General features: G+C 44.6%; 1 protein-coding gene across 2 annotated transcripts in view; it reads left to right on the top strand.

Moving 5' to 3' along the window:
- Positions 1–13,898, top strand: part of arhgap20b (Rho GTPase activating protein 20b) — a 95,119-nt gene extending 81,221 nt beyond the window's left edge. For both annotated transcript variants that reach the window (XM_055643597.1, XM_055643598.1), the window contains exons 13-15: positions 2,148–2,337; positions 8,010–8,127; positions 8,358–13,898. In XM_055643597.1, coding sequence (XP_055499572.1) covers positions 2,148–2,337; positions 8,010–8,127; positions 8,358–10,093 — 2,044 coding nt within the window. In that variant the 3' untranslated portion in view covers positions 10,094–13,898. The remainder of the gene's footprint in view (positions 1–2,147; positions 2,338–8,009; positions 8,128–8,357) is intronic.
- Positions 13,899–16,174: the final 2,276 nt, after the last annotated feature.

Below are 16,174 nucleotides of genomic sequence, written 5' to 3'. Positions count from 1 at the left end.
TTCTGTAATAATATGCCCTAGATATTTTATCTTATTACATACACTAAGATTGTTGTCAGAGAAATTAAAATCAGGATATTTTAGGCATTTATTCTCTTTGGTTCTACAGACCATAACAGCACTCTTATTAGTATTATATTTAATGTCATGTTCCATACCATACACAGAACATATAGTAAGGAGCTGCTGGAGACCAGCGCTAGATGGACTAAAGATCACAAGATCATCTGCATACATAATATGGTTCACTAAAATATTACCAATCACTCACCCAGTGTTACAGGCTTTCAATTGTTTAGACAGATCATCAATATATAGATTAAAAAGGACTGGGGACAAAATTCCCCCTTGTCTAACACCATTGCTAACCCCAAATGGGGCTGAGACCCTATTGCCCCATTTTATTTGCATAGTCTGGTGGGCATACCAGTAGGCCAGAATTCTAACAATGTATTCAGGCACCCCTCTTTGACTCATTTTACCAAACAGCTTTCTGTGATTAACACGAAATGATAGATGTGGCCCTTGTGGCTAAGGGGATCAGGGGGTATGGAGAGAAGGCACCTGCGTACAGGATACTGAGTTGGATGATCAGCCATGATCATATTGAATGGCGGTGCAGGCTCGAAGGGCCGAATGGCCTACTCCTGCACCTAATTTCTATGTTTTCTATGTTTCTATGTTTCCACCATTGTGCTGTTTCCTTATGAGAATAGTGTGTGACTTGGAAGAAAAACCGTGGGTGATGTTCCCATGCACATACATTTATTTTTTTATGTGATGGAGCACACAGATTTTGGAGTGTTGCTGCAAAATAAAAGCCTTCATTCAGGAGATGGTTTGCGCTGTGGGCTTGGTAATGAATAGGATGAAAGTTGATAACAATGAGATTTGTGAGTTACTGGAGCCATATGAGACTTTAGAGATACTGTACAGTGAAAGGCCCCTTAGCCCACTCAGTCCGTGCTGACCAGTGATCCTACACACTATCCTACACACTAGTGACAATTTACAATTTTACTGAAGCCAATGAACCTACAAACCTGTACGCCTTTGGAGTGTGGGAGGAAACGGACTTTCATATGAAGAAAGACTGGATAGACTCGGCTTGTACTCGCTAGAATTTAGGAGATTGAGGGGATATCTTATAGAAACTTACAAAATTCTTAAGGGGTTGGACAGGCTAGATGCAGGAAGATTGTTCCTGATGTTGGGGAAGTCCAGGACAAGGGGTCACAGTTTAAGGATAAAGGGGAAATCCTTTAGGACTGAGATGAGAAAAACATTTTTTCACACAGAGAGTGGTGAATCTGTGGAATTCTCTGCCACAGAGGGTAGTTGAGGCCAGTTCATTGGCTATATTTAAGAGGGAGTTAGATGTGGCCCTTGTGGTTAAAGAGATCAGGGGGTATGGAGAGAAGGCAGGTACAGGATACTGAGTTGGATGATCAGCCATGATCATATTGAATGGCGGTGCAGGCTCGAAGGGCCGTATGGCCAACTCCTGCATCTATTTTCTATGTTTCTATGTAACGGAGGACCCAGTGAAAACCCACGTGGTCAGAGGGAGAATGTGCAAATTCTGTACAGACAGAATCCATAGTCAGGATCGAACCCTGCCGCTGCAAGGCGGTAACACCACTGCTGTGCCAATGCACAGTCATTACATACTAGCATTGTTGGAAAATAACTGCATTTGGTGGAAATCTGCAATAAAAACAGAAAATGCTGGAAAGAGACAGTAGGTCAGGCCGGGTCTTCGTTTACTATAGTTTGGTAATACAGCACGGAAACAGGCCATTCGGCCCACTGAGTCCGTTCCGTCAGCAATCCTCACACATTAACACTATCCGACACACACCATGGACAATTTCACATTCATACCAAGCCAATGAACCTACAAACCTGAACGTCTTTGGAGCGTGGGATGAAACCGAAGATCTCAGAAAAAACCCACGCAGGTCACGGAGAGAACGTACAAACTCCGTACAGACAGCACCCGTAGTTGGGATGGAACCTGGGTCTCTGTAAAGCAGCAACTCTACTGCTGCGCCACAGTGTCGCCCTCAAATGTCTTTGGGTAGAGACAAGGAGTTAAAGTTTCAGTTCGAACTCTAAAGGTAACAGGAGTTTTTGATGCGTTTCAGTCTGATCGAGGAGCTTCCTGAAGCAAACGTTCTTCTCCTTCGTCACTTGTTTGGGGTTTTACATCGCATTGAAAAAAACTCAGAAGAGAACCAGATGACAGCTTTTAACCTGGCACTTTGCATCGCTCCAAACATGTTGTGGCTTCCTAGTCCCATGAGCGCAGAGGAAGAGAGCAAATGCACAAGTAAGGTAAGAAATTAACTTTGGACTTGCAACAGCTGGTAAAGTTAGCAGGGAGATATGTTCTGTGTGGTTTAAAAGTTTTATTCTACATTGCACATCCATTGGGAGCACAATCTAAATTGAAAGGGTTGTGAGCAACTTTCATCTGACCTCTTCAGTTGACTTTCCCTGCATTACTTATTGAAACGGTTTGCAACGTTGAGTTCCATTTGGAACTCATTCTCTGTTCACACTTGAAATGTAACATCATCTAAGGACCTTCGAATGGGACTCCACATTGCAATCACCATCAACCATCAGGAAGAATACCATTCCCTGAACTTCAATCCCATTCCCCCATCTCTCTCATTTGCCCATCAATTCCTTGATCACACAGCTACACGAGGAGTCATTTCCAGGATCTCATTAACCATATGTACATGGACAGCATCAATAGAGAGGCACAGTGGCATGGCGGTAGAGTTGCTGCCTTACAGCACCGGGTCCCGGGTTCGATCCTGACTACGGGTGCTGTCTCTACGGAGTTTGCACATTTTCCCTGTGACCGTTGGGTTTTCCCCGAGCGCTCCGGTTTCCTTCCACATTCCAAAGACATAGAGGTTTATAGGTTAATTGGTTTAATTTAGCTTAGCTTAGTTTAGAGATACAGCGCGGAAACAGACCCTTCACGCCGACCAGCGATCCCCACATGTTAACACTATCCTACACACACTATTACACATACATCGAGCCAATTAACCTACGTCCTTCGAGCGTGGGAGGAAACCAAAGATCTCGGAGAAAACCCACGCGGTCACGGGCAGAACATACAAATTCCGTGCAGACAGCACCCGTGGTTGGGCCTCCGGCGCTGCAAGTGCTGTAAGGCAGCAACTCTATCGCTAAATTGCCCCCAGTGTGTAGGATCAAGTCAAGTCAAGAGTCAAGAGTGTTTTATTGTCCTATGTCCCGGATGGGACAATGAAATTCTTACTTGCTGCAGCACAACAGAACATGTGACTATGTAAACATTGTACATAACGGGGTAAGAGAAAAAAAAGTTCAATAAATAACAAATATAGTACAATAATAATTTAGTCTCTTGCAGTTCAAAGCTCAGAGCGTATTCATTGTTGTGTTAGCCTGATGTCTGTGGGGAAGAAGCTGTTCCTGAACCTGGACGTTACAGTTTTCAGGCTCCTGTACCTTCTTCCCGATGGCAATGGTGAGATGAGTGCGTGGCCAGGATGGTGTGGGCCCTTGATGTTTTTGGCTGCCTTTTTGAGGCAGCGACTACGATGGATCCCTTCGACGGTGGGGAGGTCAAAGCCGGTGATGGACTGGGCAATGGTCACGACTTTTTGTAGTCCTTTTCGATCCTGGACGTTCAAGTTGCCGAATCAGGCCACAATGCAATCAGTCAGAATGCTCTCTACCATGCACCTGTAGATGTTTAGGAGAATCCTCTTCAACATTCCGAATCTCCGTAATCTTCGACGTGCCGAATCTCCGTAACCAATGCTAGTGTAGCGATGGTTGGCCAGTGGGGACTCGGTGGTCCTGCAGGGCCTGTTTCCGTGCTGTATCTCTAAAGTCCAAAGTCAAGTCTAAAGTCTGAAGTCTAAGAGCATCCAAGGTCAGGATAGAGCCATGCTGTTGGAGATGTATGACAGCACTGCCAGTTCCACCACCACACTACCCAGGAATAAGTAGGTTAACCTATGATGAGCGTTTGTCAGCACTGGGCCTGTACTCGCTGGAGTTTAGAAGAATGAGGGGAGACCTCATTGAAACATACAGAATAGTGAAAGGCCCAGATAGAGTGGATGTGGAGAGGATGTTTCCACTAGTGGGAAAGTCTAGGACTAGAGGTCATAGCCTCAGAATTAAAGGATGTTCTTTTAAGAAGGAGATGAGGCAAAAAATTTTTGGTCAGAGGGTGGTGAATCTGTGGAATTCTTTGCCACAGTAGGCTGTGGAGGCCCAAGTCAGTGGATGTTTTTAAGGCAGAGATAGATGGATTCTTGATTAGTACAGATGTCAGAGGTTATGGGGAGAAGGCAAGAGAATGGGGTTAGGAGGGAGAGATAGATCAACCATGATTGAATGGTGGAGTAGACTTGATGTGCCAAATGACCTAATTCTACTCCTATCACTTATGACCTTATGACAACCCTGCAATCCTCTGACATGGTCACTCTCTTCCACTGTTGCAGACCCCTGATTTTGAAAGTTCCACCATTCCTTGTTGTTTTCCAGCTGCTAAGGCATATAGATTTAAAGCTTGTTCCTATTGTTTAGCCTCTCTACCCTTCTTTCCTTTAGTTAGATGCTGAATAAAACCAACCCCATTGACCAATGCTTGTTGTCTTCTGCGACAATATCTCTTTATTCAACTTTTGTTTATTTGTACTTATGTGAAGTAATTTGGACATTTTGCTACATTAATGGCCACAGCGCTAAAACAGATTATTATTGTTGGTGTTGTTGTTGAGGTCCGATATTGAAAATCGCCCCTAATGGCAACAATCATTTTCTCAAAAGGTAATGACTTTTTTGGGGGGGGGTGTTTCATAGAAACATAGAAACATAGAAAATAGGTGGAGGAGGAGGCCATTCGGCCCTTCGAGCCAGCACCGCCATTCATCGTGATCATGGCTGATCGTCCCCTATCAATAACCCGTGCCTGCCTTCTCCCCATATCCCTTGACTCCACTAGCCCCTAGAGCTCTATCTAACTCTCTCTTAAATCCATCGTGATTTGGCCTCCACTGCCCTCTGTGGCAGGGAATTCCATAAATTCACAACTCTCTGGGTGGAAAAGATTTTTTCTCACCTCAGTCTTAAATGACCTCCCCATTTATTCTAAGACTGTGGCCCCTGGTTCTGGACTCGCCCAACATTGGGAACATTTTTCCTGCATCTAGCTTGTCCAGTCCTTTTATAATTTTATATGTTTCTATAAGATAACCCCTCATCCTTCTAAACTCCAGTGAATACAAGCCTAGTCTTTTCAATCTTTCCTCATATGACAGTCCCGCCATCCCAGGGATCAATCTCATGAACCTACGCTGCACTGCCTCAATCACAAGGATGCCCTTCCTCAAATTAGGAGACCAAAACTGTACACAATACTCCAGATGTGGTCTCACCAGATCCCTGTACAACTGCAGAAGAATCTTCATTTGGGATTCCTTATACCTATGGTCCTCCCGACATCTATAATAAAGTTTATCAACAAAAAACTGGCAAATGAACTGGGGTCATCAAGTCTGTCTAATGCTATTGCACAATGCACTGATATCAGGCTCAGCCATTGCCCAGATTATGAGCTGTAGTAGCACATTGTTGGATTATGAATTGGCTGCTTTATCTCACTGATCTCGCCATGATTTCCCCTTGTCTGAATAGAGAATCAAAACGACAAGGGAGGGAAGGGAAAGACAGACAAATTCTAAACTCATTATAAATCACATTCTTGGCAAATAGTAGAAAGGAAATGACTACTCATTGATGTTATTATGAAACTCAAATGTTTAGTTTGTACTTGCCCTGTCCATTGCAGTTGTAGATTTTAATCGTGAAATATTTGCAATTTATTATTTGATAAAGTCTAACAAATTTAGAAATTGGATTTGTTTCCAAGTGCCTGATAATGTTCAATCCAAGTTATTGGACACATATTCAGAGGACTGTGTATAGCACGATTCCACAGTGTTGCAGTTCCATTCTGAAGGCATTTTGATGGGAGCACGAGTGGTTAATCAGATCAGATTTATAAATTCTTGCCAATGCTACCCTTGAGTATTGGGATCATGGATTCACTACTTAATGATTCTATATTTGTGAACTTTTCATACTCAGCCAAGATAACAACAGGTAACTGTGCCTCAGGTTCATCAATGTTATTTGTGTTACACTAGCCGCTGCCTATAGCATTCTACATCTGAAATTCTTTTCAGTGTACTGGAACTGAATTCCAGTTTAGTTCAGTTTAGTTTAGAGATACCGCAAAGAAAAAGGGCCTTTGGCCCACCGAGTCCGCGCCGACCAGCGACCCCCGCACACTAACACTATCCTACACAGACTAAGGCCAATTTACAAATTTACCTAGTCAATTAGCCTACAAACCTGCACGTCTTTGGAGTGTGGGAGGAAATCAGAGCTCCCAGAGAAAACCCACACAGGTTACAGGGAGAACGTACAAGCTCCTTACAGACAGCACCCGCAGTGAGGATTGAACCCAGGTCTCTGGCACTGTAAGGCAGCAACTCTACTGCTGCGCCACCGTGCGGACGTGAGTTGTGGAATGCAACATGCAGACACTGCTATTGAGCACATTTGGTACAAGCAACCAAGGAGGATTTTCTACACTGCTAGAATTAGGTATCATTCCATAGTGTCTGACGGGATGGCATTTTCAACTCACTAGTGAGTTGCGAATGTCGCCAAGTAAGGTAACCTGACACTTAAACAGGAGAAAATTATCCTCTGGCTCTGAATGTTAAAACATTCTTCTATAACCCTTCTATCATTAATTCCTGAATATTAACTCTCTAACACCAACACACAAAAGTTCATGCTTTTTCACTGCTTCTACCGAATAGGACAACATGCTACTCTTAGGCTCAAGACTGATACATGAGAAAGGCTAAATCTGGAAAGTACTTGCATGCCCGACCTCAGTTTGAATCTCCCAGAAAATTAATTGATTCACAAACAAGGGTTTCATAATTTTGACAGCCAGAGATCTAGGTTAGGGATATTGATTATTTTTCCTTTCAACAAAAGCTTTTAAGTCATGCAAGGCTTCCCTCATTCACACATGTTGTGTCATTGGCATGGTTCTTAGCACGAGGTCCTTCAGTTTCTTTACCCATTTTTGGTATTTCTTTGATTAACTCAACTATCATTTAGTTAAGTTTAGTTGAGTTTAGTTTAGTTGAGTTTAATTTATTGTCAATTGGTTTTCAAAGAAAGAGAAACTACTGCTTTATAATAATATAATTTACTTAAGACAGTAACATAGTGGTTGTAAACTATATTATACTTTTATTAGTTAAGGTGCAACTTAATCACAACTATGAAATAGATAATGTGTAGGCAGGAACTGCAGATGCTGGTTTATACCAGAGATAGACACAAATTACTGGAGTAACTCAGCGGGTCAGGCAGCAACCGTGTAGAAAAAGGATGGGTGATGTTTCGGGTCGGGATATGGTTTGAGAGTTACCGTTTGTTAACTCAGTCCAAAATGTTAATATTTTCCATAAAACGTTGCTCAAAGTGGCATACTTCTAAACCAGGGGTTCCCAGCCTTTTTCGTCCCGTTTACCCCTGGCAACTTTAATAGCACATAACAATGTTATTTCACTTATTTATGAACAACTAATGATGAACAGATACCGGTATACCAGAACCAAACACAGCCAGTCAATGAGAAAAAATATGTACAAATCCAGAATCAACAAATTTAACCCCTGGGTCGGCGAAATATATCCCCTAGGGGTAAATTAAACCCCAGATTGTTCCACGCTGTGCTCTTATTGTGAAGAAATTATTGCTACCACTTTTTGATTCACTTTGATTCTTTGCATCTTTCCTATGTGAAACAGAACAGGGTGTCTTGTTATATCAAATGTATTAGATAAATGTAAGTTGCATTTATGATGCATCAACGTGCGTCTACTTTCTTTCAGGTGGCCATTCTTGTACAGTTCATGATTGAAAACACTCACCAAATCTTTGGCTGTGGGCTGAGTTCTCTCTTTGGGGGATCACAGGATGTCCAGCATAGTAATTCCGAGGACTCTCTAGGTTTGTGGTGTTTTGTTCATTACTATTTCATGGACGTTGCTAGACGTGTTCTTAAGATTAAAACAATGTATATCAGGTGAAAATCGCATCCATAAAACGCTGAAGAACAGGGAGCTGTAAAAGCCCAAGCAGCAATCAGCTTACATTTGTTTAAAGTGAATAGTGTTTATCAAAGCTCAGTGATTACAAAGGGCAGCATTATCATCTTTCTTTCAATGTTACTTTTACAGATGTGGACTCGCTGCAGCCCCAGTATTCGTCTGATGATACTGATTCTGTGCTGTCCGATCTAAATAAACAACTGCAAAAGGAGCGGCAAAGGAACTCCATCTTCATCACCTTGAAGGATTCCAAGCGGTTAGCTGCTGAAGATGCCAACAGCATTTGGAGGCAGCAAAGATTCTTCAGTGAAGAAGTTTCATCGAAGAAACTGCTGGAGAAAAGTGATAGCGGAGACATCTGCGAGCAATCGGAGAATGAGTCCTTGTACTCTTGCTCCTCAGTATCTTCCCTTGCGGCTATTGAGCGAATGGACTCGGCCCGAGACCGCTGTTCGTCGGAGCCCAGTGTTTGCCTGCCACACCACCTTGCTTTGTCCCATGAACCAGTGACTCGCCAATCCAGCTGTGATGCCACCATGACCCATGGCCACATTGACTACTTACAACAGTTGAAAATGCTTCAGATCGAAAGCCAGAAGCTATTAGATGATGGAAAAGCACCCGCTTCTAATAAAACGAAACACGCATTTTGGAGGTCTCCTCGGATTAACACCAAGACGAAACAGCCAAACTCCCACAGGCTGAACTTGTCAACAAGGTCAAGTTTGTCTAGCCTATCTTCTCCGACAACATCACCTTCAGAGTCGTCACTTAGTTCAATAGATAGTGCCTTCTCTTATTCTGACTCTTCGATGTTTGGTCGCAATGACTCGTTACTCTGTACTTTGGGGAATTCTGGAAGAAACCAGGCATCCTCATCTTGTATGTCCAACAGGCTATCTGGTCAATTGCCTGAGGAATTGCCACTTTCAGCGGCTTGTTGCATTGATGACTTGCATTGGTACAACGAAGTGGAGAAGGTCATGGAGTGTGAGAACGTGAGCGTCAACTCAGCCCAACTATCAATAGAGGTCAGAAGTCAAAAGTCTTTGGCGGTTGAAAGTTATGAGAATGATATTGGATGCTTTACCAGCGTGACAAATCTTGGGCAAGATCAGGCCGAGACGAATCTTGTCCAAATTAACACAGAGACGTTAAACGGAGAAAGTCACCAAGAAAGAAATAGCTTGACTGTTCCTAATGCAACGCAATTTGTCACATTACCCGAGGAGCTAACTTGCAGCAATATTAAACGCACTAAAATAACCTTCTACATGGCACCAGGAAAGATCGTCTCTGTACAGCACAAGGGCGATCAAGAGAAGCAGAACCTTGAAGTTACTAAAGCTGGACAAGAAAATACTTACCATCACACTGCTCTGCCTACTAGAACAGAGAATGCAAGACAATCAGGGCAGACTATCAAGGTCCACATCCCACAATCTGTATTTTATGGACAGAATTCGCCCTTGGTTCTCCAATCTGTGGCAAGAAGACAAATCTTTGAAACGTCCAAAGCAACTAAGCAAAGAATTATGCCAGAGGACATTTTAAACAGAAGCCTTTCTAGAGACTCTCCTTCACTGAATGACCAGGGAATATTGGACTCCTCGAGTCAACCTCAGCAATGTAGCAATAGCACTAGTAATAAAAGACGTACCATTCATATTGTGTTACCCCCCTCTGTTCAAAGCACTGTCAAGGACTATTTCCTCCACAATGAGGCAAAACACTGCCTCAGAGACACTTCGACAGTGGAGAGCGAACTGATTAGGACCAGGCAAGAATGGCACAGCAAACGGTACAGCAGTACACAATTAGAAGACTTTGAAAAGATGATTTTCACAGATGAATCTTATGTCTGAAAATGTAACATTTAACATAATACAGATGTTTTCATTACACTTTGATAAACCAGGTCAGCTCTTCATACTTTGCTACTGATATATCCACTTCCTGCAAATAAGATGACTTGGGTGGTACTTTTGCATGTTGAGCATTGACACTATTACTCTGGCCTGGAACCTATTCTTTCAACCATTAGCAATCTCCTATGTCTATGGAGGATATTCCTCCAGAAATTATTTTTTAATGGGGAAGCTGACTGTTTAAACCCTTTTTAAAATAGTGGGTAGAGGCTCATTTTTAGCTTTTACATGCTAATGTTGAAAACATCGACCTGAATTTATATCATGCCAATGTTTCTCATATCTTTGCTTTCCTCTGGCTCCAACATATCCAGTTTTTTTACAAATGTTCTCTATATTATCAAGCCAATGTTCAAGATTGTCTTTTCTGATACTCCAACCAAACAGGTCCAAACTTCAGAATTGGCCAATCAATTCAAGATACAATGTGTTGGCGTAACTCAGCAGACAATAGACAATAGACAATAGACAATAGGTGCAGGAGAAGGCCATTTGGCCCTTCGAGCAGGCCAGGCAGCACTGCTGGAGAACATGGATAGGTGACGATTCGGGATGAGTCTCTTCTTCAGACTGTCTCTTTCTACTCTCTCTTTTTACAATCAATTCAACTTGCTTTTACAAATTGGCGTTGCACTGACTGAACAGGGATTGGGAAGATTATTGAGAAGTTGCAGGTTTTCAGTTGATTGAACAACTGGACCCATAGTTTACATGCTGCACATATTGAGAATTGAGGCCATCATGCAGTAATGTCGCTGAGAAGCAGGCTCATCGGCCCATTGAGTCTGTATACTGACCATGAAGATCCATTTACTCCAATCAGTTGTACTCAAATCCTATTGTATTCTCCCCTCATTCACATTCTCTCCCCACAAACTCTGCACTCAGCTATATAATGAAGGCAATTGTCAGTGGCCAACTAATCGGACTAGAATACAAAAACAGAGATGTAATGCTGATGCACCATAAGGTGCTTGTATTTGCAGTACTATGAGCACATTTGGGCCTCATATCTGAGGAAAGAAGTGTTGGCTCTGGAGAAGGTCCAGAGAAGGTTTACAAGAATGATTCCAGGAATTAATGAGTGGGTTAGCATATGATGAGCGTTTGACAGCACTGGCCTCTACTCGCTGGAGTTTAGAAGGTTGAGGGGGTACCTGATTGAAGCTTAAGGAATAGTGGAAGACATGGATAGAGTGGATGTGGAAAGGATGTTTGCACTGGTGGGAGAGTCGAGGACCAGAGGTCATGGCCACAGAGTTAAAGGGCACTCTTTTAAAAAAGAGGTGAGGAAGAACATCTTGAGACAGAGGGTAGTTAACCTGTGGAACTCATTGCCACAGAGGTAACCGGGGAGGCCGTCAGTTGACATTTTTAAGGCTGGGATAGACAAATGCTTGATCTGAAAGGGTGTCAAGGTTACGGGGAGAAGACAGGAAAATTGGGATTAGGAGGCAGTGTTCAGCCATGATTGAATGGCGGAGTGGACTCGATGGGCAGAATGACCTACTTCTACTCCTATAACTTGTGAACTAACCCAACAACCTGCACGTCTTTGGGATATGAGAGGAACCAGGAGCATCCAGTGGAATTTGCATGGTCACAGCAGGAACATGCAATCTCCACATAGACAGCAGTAAAAGTCAGGATTGAACTCAAGTGCCTTGAGCTGTGAGATAGCAGTTTTACATGCCATCATGCCACCCCATAGATATCCACCTTGAGGGAATACATCTGCACAACAAAGAGGAAACAAAAATCCTAGATGCGCAGGTCTTTTCATTTGTGGAATGCTTAGTTGACCATTTGGTCCTGATGGCTCTGTGTTTAATAAAGTATAGTCATCGCCACGACCACTAGGATGTGCCATGTATATTTATTGATATGTTGCGGATTACCTCGTCTCTAGTTCAGTTTTAGTTTACTTCAAGATTCAAGATTCAAGATAGATTTAATTGTCACATGTGCCTGATTGCACAGTGAAATGAATTTCCATACAGCCATACAATAAAAATCAACAGGACACAACACACTATAGGGTTTGACATAAAACATCCCCACACAGCAGAATCAAAGTTTCCCACTGTGTGGGAAGGCACCAAAGTCAGTCTCTTCCTCCACTGTTCCCCGTGGTCAGGGCCTCCCCATGCCCTCCGCAATTGCCGCTACGGGCGGCCCGATGTCCAGGACCGCTCGCTGGGGTGTTGTAAGTCCGACGTCGGGGCTGCGGGACGTCCTCAGCGGCGTGGACACAGAGTTGGCCCCCTCCTACCGGAGTCGGCGGCTTCCAAAGTCCTCAGGCCGCGCCGGGTGGAGACTGCTGCTGGAGACCCTCTGCAAGGCGCCCCAGGACTCCACGATGCCGTTCAGCGCCGCCCGCATTGGAAGCTCTCCGCACCAGAGCTCCACGATGTTGGAGCAACGGCCCAATGCTCCGGAGCTCCAAACGGCGACCCAGGTAGGCATCGCCCGCTCCGCGGTGACTCCAGCGCTGCGCTGCCGCTGTAGCAGCCCTGGTCCGGTTCCCAGTCCCCGGCAGGAAAGGCCGCTCCGGGCCAGCTGGTAGGCCGCGAGGTGGGGGGCGAGGACGTGACTCAGAGAAATAGTCGCGTCCCCGCCAGGAAGAGACTGGGAGACGGTTTCCCCCTTACCCTGCCCCCCTCCCCCACATAGAAAAGTGAAAGTTTCCCCCAACACAAGACGTTAGACTAACTAAAAATAATAAAAAGATAGAACTAACAGACAGGCTGTAGGTAGAGGCTGCTGCCAGTGCAGCGCCCCTAGAGGACTTTAGAGATACATCGCGGTCATGGGCCCTTCGGTCCACCAGGTCGGCACTGACCAGCATTCCCCGCACACTAACACTATCCTACACACCCAGGGACAATTTACAATTTTACCAAGCCAACTAGCCTAAAAACCTACATGTCTTTGGAGAGTGGGAGGAATTCGGAGCACCTGGAGAAAACCCACGCAGGTCACCGGGAGAACATACAAACTCTACACGGACAGTACTCGTAGTCAGGATTGAACCTGGGACTCTGGCACTGTAAGGCAGCAACTTACTGCTGTGCCACCGTGCCGCCCTGGTGGCTGGATATTATAAATGGCTTCTCCTGAGACTACGGAGAGCCAATGTTACTGGCTTGTTATCCAGTGTGTGAGCATGAGGATCAAGGAAGAGCAAAGATAGGTTGATGATTCTCTTGAATGCATTATCTAATGTTGACTGCAGACATGTTGGCCTGGAAACACAACGGAGAAAGGAAACGGTCGTTTAAAAATGGCACCATTACTTGTCTTGCCATTAAATTAGCTACTTATTTCCTCAGATCTATAGTTCTTTGCCCGACTTTATATGAATTACGCAGTTAATCACCAGTGCGACTGAGGTGGTACAGTTCACAAACCTATCACTTTGGTACATTCCTTTTGACGTGTCTTGCAATTTGATTTTTTTTAAATGGTACCCATTTCTCAATGTCATAGAAGATGTTTATAATTTTTTATTTGAAAACAATTGCTGTTTCTTTGTTCCCACATGAACAATATTGATTGTATAATGTTTAGTGCTGAAGCAAATGTTGAACTATTCCAATCATTTTTAATCTGAGCTGTTAATTACCTTGAATGTTACTCGTTATGAAGATTATTGTAGAGCACCATATTTATTACAACTAATGAACACTAAAGCTTTTTTTGAAAAACATATGAAGCTTTATTAAAAACTAATTAATACAGTGTGTCATTGTAATAATTGACCATACATGTTGCAGCTTGTAAAACTGCTGTCCCGCTGCCCAGTGTACTTGACTTCAATCTCCAAGTTTGCGGGATGGCAATGTGAGCTGCGAGGAGAATGCTATGAGGCTGCAGGGTGACTTGGATAGTTTGGGTGAGTGGGCAGATGCATGGCAGATGCAGTATAACATGGATAAATGTGAAGTTATCCACTTTGGTGGCAAGAACAGGAAGGCAGATTATTATCTGAATGGTGACAGATTATGAACTGGGGAGGTGCAACAAGACCTGGGCAGGCACGGAAATCGCTATCAAAATACGGAGGGGACCGGGGGACAGGGGGGACACAATTTCTTGGTGGCCGCGCGCGCATGCGCACACTCACACACGCACACGCACACGCGAGGCTTCGGAGGCTCAATCCAGCGCCAAATGCAGCTCAACTCTGCCTGTCTCGCTGGGTTAATCTACAGCCCTGCCTGGACTGATGGGACACCAGCGCTGCTTCTCCGCGCTGGCTGTAAACCTGGGCCATATTTCCGCAAGTCCAGGCAGGGCTGTAGGTTAACCTGGCGGGACAGGCAAAGTTGAGCTGGGTTTAGCGCTGCTTCTCTTCGCTGGCTGTGGGCCTGGGGCACAGCTCCCGTCTGACTCCCAACGTCTGTGGCCACTCCCGGGCGTGGGGGGGGGAGGGGGGCACTCGGGTGGGGACGGGACAGCGCAGGAGGGCCGGGATCGATCCTGTCTGCGGCTGAGGCGCAGGTCTGTGCCACGCCTCCCTCCTCCAATCACCGCGCTCTATCCTCAGTCCCACCCCCCTACTTCCACCTTTGACTGACACCTCCCTCCTCCAATCATCACGCTGAATCATCATGTCCCACCCCCATTGCTTGCTGACAGACGTCTCTCTCGTCCAATCATCGCTCTCGATCAGCAGTCCCACTCCCAGTGTCTTGCGGAAAGCGGAGATTTCACCGGGTTTTAAAATCCGGATTACAAAAAATGGGGGGGATCGTCCCCCACCTCTCAAAACAGAGGGGGGACACCCCCCTGGCCTCCCCGGGATTTCCGCCCCTGGACCTGGATGTGCTTGTATATCAGTCACTGAAAGTAAGCATGCAGATACAGCAGGCAGTGAAGAAAGCTAATGGCATGTTGGCCTTCATGGCAAGATAATTTGAGTTTAGGAACAAGAAGGTCCTACTGTAGTTGTACAGGGCCATGGTGAGACCGCACCTGGAGTATTCTGTGCAATTTTGGTCAACTCATTTGAGGAAGGACATTATTGCTATTGAGGAAGTGCAGCGTAGGTTCACCAGGTTAATTGCCAGGATGGCGGGACTGACATATGATGAAAGAATGGGTCGACTGGGCTTGTACTCACTGGAATTTAGAAGGATGATAGTGGATCTTATAGAAACATAATTCTTAAAGGATTGGACAGGCTAGATGCAGGAAAAATGTTTCAGATGTTGCGGGGGAGTCCAGAACCAGGGGACACAGTTTAAGAATAAGGGGTCGGCCATATAGGACTGAGATGAGGAAAAGCTTCTTCACCCAGAGAGTTGTGAATCTGTGGAATTCTCTGCTACAGAAGGCAGTGGAGGCCAATTCACTGGATGTTTTCAAGAGAGAGTTAGATTTAGCTCTTAGGGCAAAAGGAATCAAGGGATATGGGGAAAAATCAGGAATAGGGTACTGATTTTCGATGATCAGCCATGAACATATTGGCTCGAAGGGCTGAATGGCCTACTCCTGCATCTATTTTTCTATGTTTTCTATGTTCTATGTTTCTAATCCTGACCTTCATTGCCACCCGTGTAGAGATCGTATGTTCCTTCTATGACCATGCAAGTTCCTCTGGGTGCTCCTGGTTCCTCTCATATCCCAAAGATGGGTGCTCAAACCCTGAGTATAATGTTGAACAAGCTGATTTCAGTCAGGATGGGCGAGTGAGGGGAAAGATTGCACAGATTCACATTGTTGTGAACTGATAGTTTGATGTTAATGGAAATAACATTGATCTGATGCTCAATTGCTGGCAACAATTGGTAGGAATAGATTGGGTAAACGCCCAGAGAAGGGAATTAGACAATTAGAGGAGGTGAGGAGAAAAGATTTAATAGGAACCTGAGGGGTAACTTTTATACACACAGGGTGGTAGGTAGCTGCTGGAGGGGGTAGCTGAGGCAGGTACAATCGCAACTTTTAAGAAACATTTAGACAGGTAAATGGAAATGATGGATTGTGAAGGATATGGGACAAATACAGGCAGGG

The sequence above is a fragment of the Leucoraja erinacea genome, chromosome 12, assembly GCF_028641065.1.
Source record: "Leucoraja erinacea ecotype New England chromosome 12, Leri_hhj_1, whole genome shotgun sequence".
Lineage (NCBI taxonomy): Eukaryota > Metazoa > Chordata > Chondrichthyes > Rajiformes > Rajidae > Leucoraja > Leucoraja erinaceus.
Note: the sequence above shows the minus strand (reverse complement) of the source record. Positions and strands in the feature narration are given on the sequence as shown.